Raw genomic sequence first — 3,477 nt, 5'->3', positions numbered from 1 at the left:
CCGGCGCTGGTCTCCGGGCCTCCCAGCTTCCCCTGCCGCAGCCCAGCAGGACCCCTGGCCTCTCTGCCCTCTGGTACCACCGCCTGCCCCATCTTGCACAAACACATCCCTGACAGGCCTTCCTCCTGCTCCGCTTCCATGCTGCAGAGACCAGTGCTCACACAAGCTGCGGTTCCTAAAGCTTTCCTTTGCTTGAAGTTTCCAATTACAATCTTGTTTTCCCTTGGCAAGCTAGAAATGTCCTCCAGTGGTATTAACCAACCTTCTCGGGTAAATCTACGACAACCGCCATCCACAAACAAGTGTCCTTGCATAGATTCCAGGGAGGCAAATTAAAGTAGGCTTGGATCGCCACCATTTTTGCTGGCCACATACGGTATTTTATTACTAGTTTCCCGTCCCAGTTGGCATAGATTGTATACAAACATATAGATTGTAGGAAATGTGGAGGGTGAGCAGGCTTCAGGCAGGTGATGTACTGTGGGAATTGTAAATGTTCTGATTCTTAAAGATTTATTCATTTTTATTAAGGTATTTTAACTAAAGTCTTTCCATTTGAATACATTCCTGAAATCCCACCTTAAGCACAATGTACCTGACATAAAATTCCACAGCACAGAAATAAATTTTTATGGTATGCAATTTAATGATATAATAGTTTGCCATGATTTCACTGCCATTTATGGCTTATTTCAGTAAACCCAGGATTTAAGTCACCTAGCTTTTCAAAGGCACCTGACAGGATTTAGTGTACTACAACCTTAATCATGCTTCAGTGTAACTTTTTCCCTAACTCACTTTGTAGCTGTGTGTTTGTACACACTCCCTGCCATTCCAAATGTAATGAAAACTTACGGAACGAAATAGAAAATCTGCTTGTCTTAAAACATTTTCTTGCTGAAATACCTGAATGTGTCACATTAAGAAATTGTGTTTATCTCTATATTGTTTCCGGTTGAGGCAGGAAAACGTTGCCCCAAAATTTATTAAAAGCAGGTCTAAGTCAGAGATGTGGAATTCTTTGCCCAAAGCTGTATAAAGTCTCTAACTGAGCCTCTCTCCCAGGTTGGAGGTGAGTAATTAAATAAGCTTCATGCCTATGTATTCCAGTAGTATAATAATAATTAGCTCTTAGATATTTGTCTATACCAGCAGATCTCAAATGCTGCTGTAAGTGGCTGTCATCATTATTGCTCTTTTACAGGTGGCCCTGAGGACCTTGAGCAACCCAGTGATAAAGCAGGAGTGGAATTGTACGTTTCCTAAATGCCAACTTATCTTCTTGGCCAAGGTCTCTTCCCGGTCATAGGGCTAGGTGACATCTGGTGAAGGGAAGTACAAAGATAACAATATAAGGTTTTGTACTTTTCTATCGATTTAACTGGGGAAGAGTTATCTCTGTTGAAATAAAATTCTTTGAAAATGCAGTCTTGTATTAAGAATATTGGAAAATGTTAGATTGCTGTTTCTTTGGAACCGATGTCATATGGTATAACAATCCAGCAAAGTAGAAAATTTCACTTTCCAGTGAGTATCCCTCAGCTCATTGTAAAACTTCCATGGCCATCCTGCTACTAAATTTGAGAGTCTGTATCCTAATGGGGGGGCACAAATATAACAGGCTGTGGGCTGTATAATGTCACCCAAGGAGAAGTAATGGTCTGTTTGCACTTGAATATTTAATGAAGTTCATAAATTCATAGTTGTTTTGAACATAAATGTTAATTGTCAAAGCAGATATTTAAATGATTGTTATCACTATACTGGTGTAAAGCATAGTTTAAAATAAAAACATTTCACAGCATTTGCTGTGTAAGGTTTGGATGTTATTTATTTTTCTCTTCTTTTATTTTTTACTTACATCTGTTGTAAGAGTATGATTAGACAATTTGAATTATATGGATCAGACTACATGTAAATCATAGTGTTACATTGAAAATAAGAGGTGAAGACCCTGAAAAGATAGAGAACTGACCTTCTGCATAATTTCAGTTAATATTAGTAAGAGATTAAAAAAAAATCAAAATTGTTGGAAACTTAAAATTATTGGATGTCTGTATGTATTATTTCTCTGCAAATGATGGCATACAGACAAGTAAAATTATGTTAATACAGTTAGACACTGAAGCCAAACTTGATGTTTTTAATTTTCTGTGTTACATACCCTTCTGCAGTCCACTCTGAAAACCCCCAAAAATACAGTAATAATGATTTTATCCACCCTTCATTAAATTCTAGACCAGGCAGGTTCTTGAGGCTGTTGAGAGGCCATGTATGCATAATACACAAAGCAATGTGTTGGAAATGTGCTAAAAGCTGTTACTGAAACAAGAGGACACAGTCTACCAGATTGAGAGAGAAATGTGAACATGTAGTACTAGTTAGCGGTGTTATTTTCATAGCATACTTTCTTACTAACTTTATATCACGGTCATGGTGGTCGTTAGTAAGACCTCACTCTTCATTTGTAAATGGTCTGCATGTGCGTTTTCCCACCCCCTTATCAGATGTTTTCTTTGTGTTTTTTAGATCATGGGGAATTCATATGCAGGGCAACTAAAATCTGCCCGTTTTGAAGAAGCTCTTCATAACTCTATAGAAGCTTCTCTGAGATGTAGCAGCGTTGTCCCACGGCCAATCTTCTCACAGCTGTACCTGGATCCTGACCAGCCTCCTTTCTTGCCGGAAGGTAACCATGAAAGTATGGCACATTTCAATTGTTGTTTTTCTGTGTGAGAAAAGGGTGGGATATGTTTCATTAGAAAACCAAAAAGCTACACAGCAGTTCATTGTGTGACTCTTGGGCCTAATTAAGGAGAAAGAATGGCATGCTGGTTATTTTAAAAGTTGCTAAATAGAAATACTGATGAAAAGTGTATTTTATTTTTTTTATTCTTGCTCAGATGTGAAGCCAAAGGTAGAAGAGTTGGATAAAGAGTTAGTACATCGCTATTCACAAAATGGAAACCTGGACTTTTCTACCAACCAAACTGTTAATGAAATGGAAGATGAAGAAGAGGATGAAGACATGTCAGATTCAAGCAGTCCACCAATCCCGTATTCACAAAAACCTGCCCCGGAAGGGTCTTGCACTACTGATGGTTGGTGTCCGTTCTCTTACATGTGTGATCATTACAACTAAGTATCAGTATAATGCATAGTCTCTACAGTTAGAAACTCTTGAGCTAGGAAGTCTGGAAATGCAGTTTATAGCCAAAGCCTTAAATCTGAGAAAATATGGAATAAGAAAACTTGTTTCAGGACATAAAATGTAATGCAATATTTGAAAGCAGAGTCTAAGACTTGCAGTGACACTTCATTAGTTTCTTAAAGCTCCCGGTTATCTTTGGTCATAATTGGTTTACTGTCCTCAAAGAAGTTGCTTAAGTCAGCATCAGTATGGCTGGTTCTCAATCTATCCCTAAATTATTCTTAGAAACATTGGCAAAGCTGGATTTAGTTGCTTCCATGAGCAGA

The 3,477-nt window shown here is 38.3% G+C and overlaps 1 protein-coding gene across 1 annotated transcript in view; it reads left to right on the top strand.

The window, feature by feature from the left end:
* Positions 1-3,142, top strand: part of LOC104621889 (GREB1-like protein) — a 15,473-nt gene extending 12,331 nt beyond the window's left edge. The window contains exons 2-3 of the mRNA XM_010288507.1: positions 2,530-2,689; positions 2,904-3,142. Of these exons, the coding sequence (XP_010286809.1) occupies positions 2,533-2,689; positions 2,904-3,142 (396 nt within the window). The 5' untranslated portion in view covers positions 2,530-2,532. The remainder of the gene's footprint in view (positions 1-2,529; positions 2,690-2,903) is intronic.
* Positions 3,143-3,477: the final 335 nt, after the last annotated feature.

This window comes from Phaethon lepturus, unplaced genomic scaffold (assembly GCF_000687285.1).
Source record: "Phaethon lepturus isolate BGI_N335 unplaced genomic scaffold, ASM68728v1 scaffold5386, whole genome shotgun sequence".
Taxonomy (NCBI): Eukaryota; Metazoa; Chordata; class Aves; order Phaethontiformes; family Phaethontidae; genus Phaethon; species Phaethon lepturus.
The sequence above is the reverse complement of the archived record's forward strand: the minus strand, read 5'-3'. Positions and strand labels throughout refer to the sequence as shown.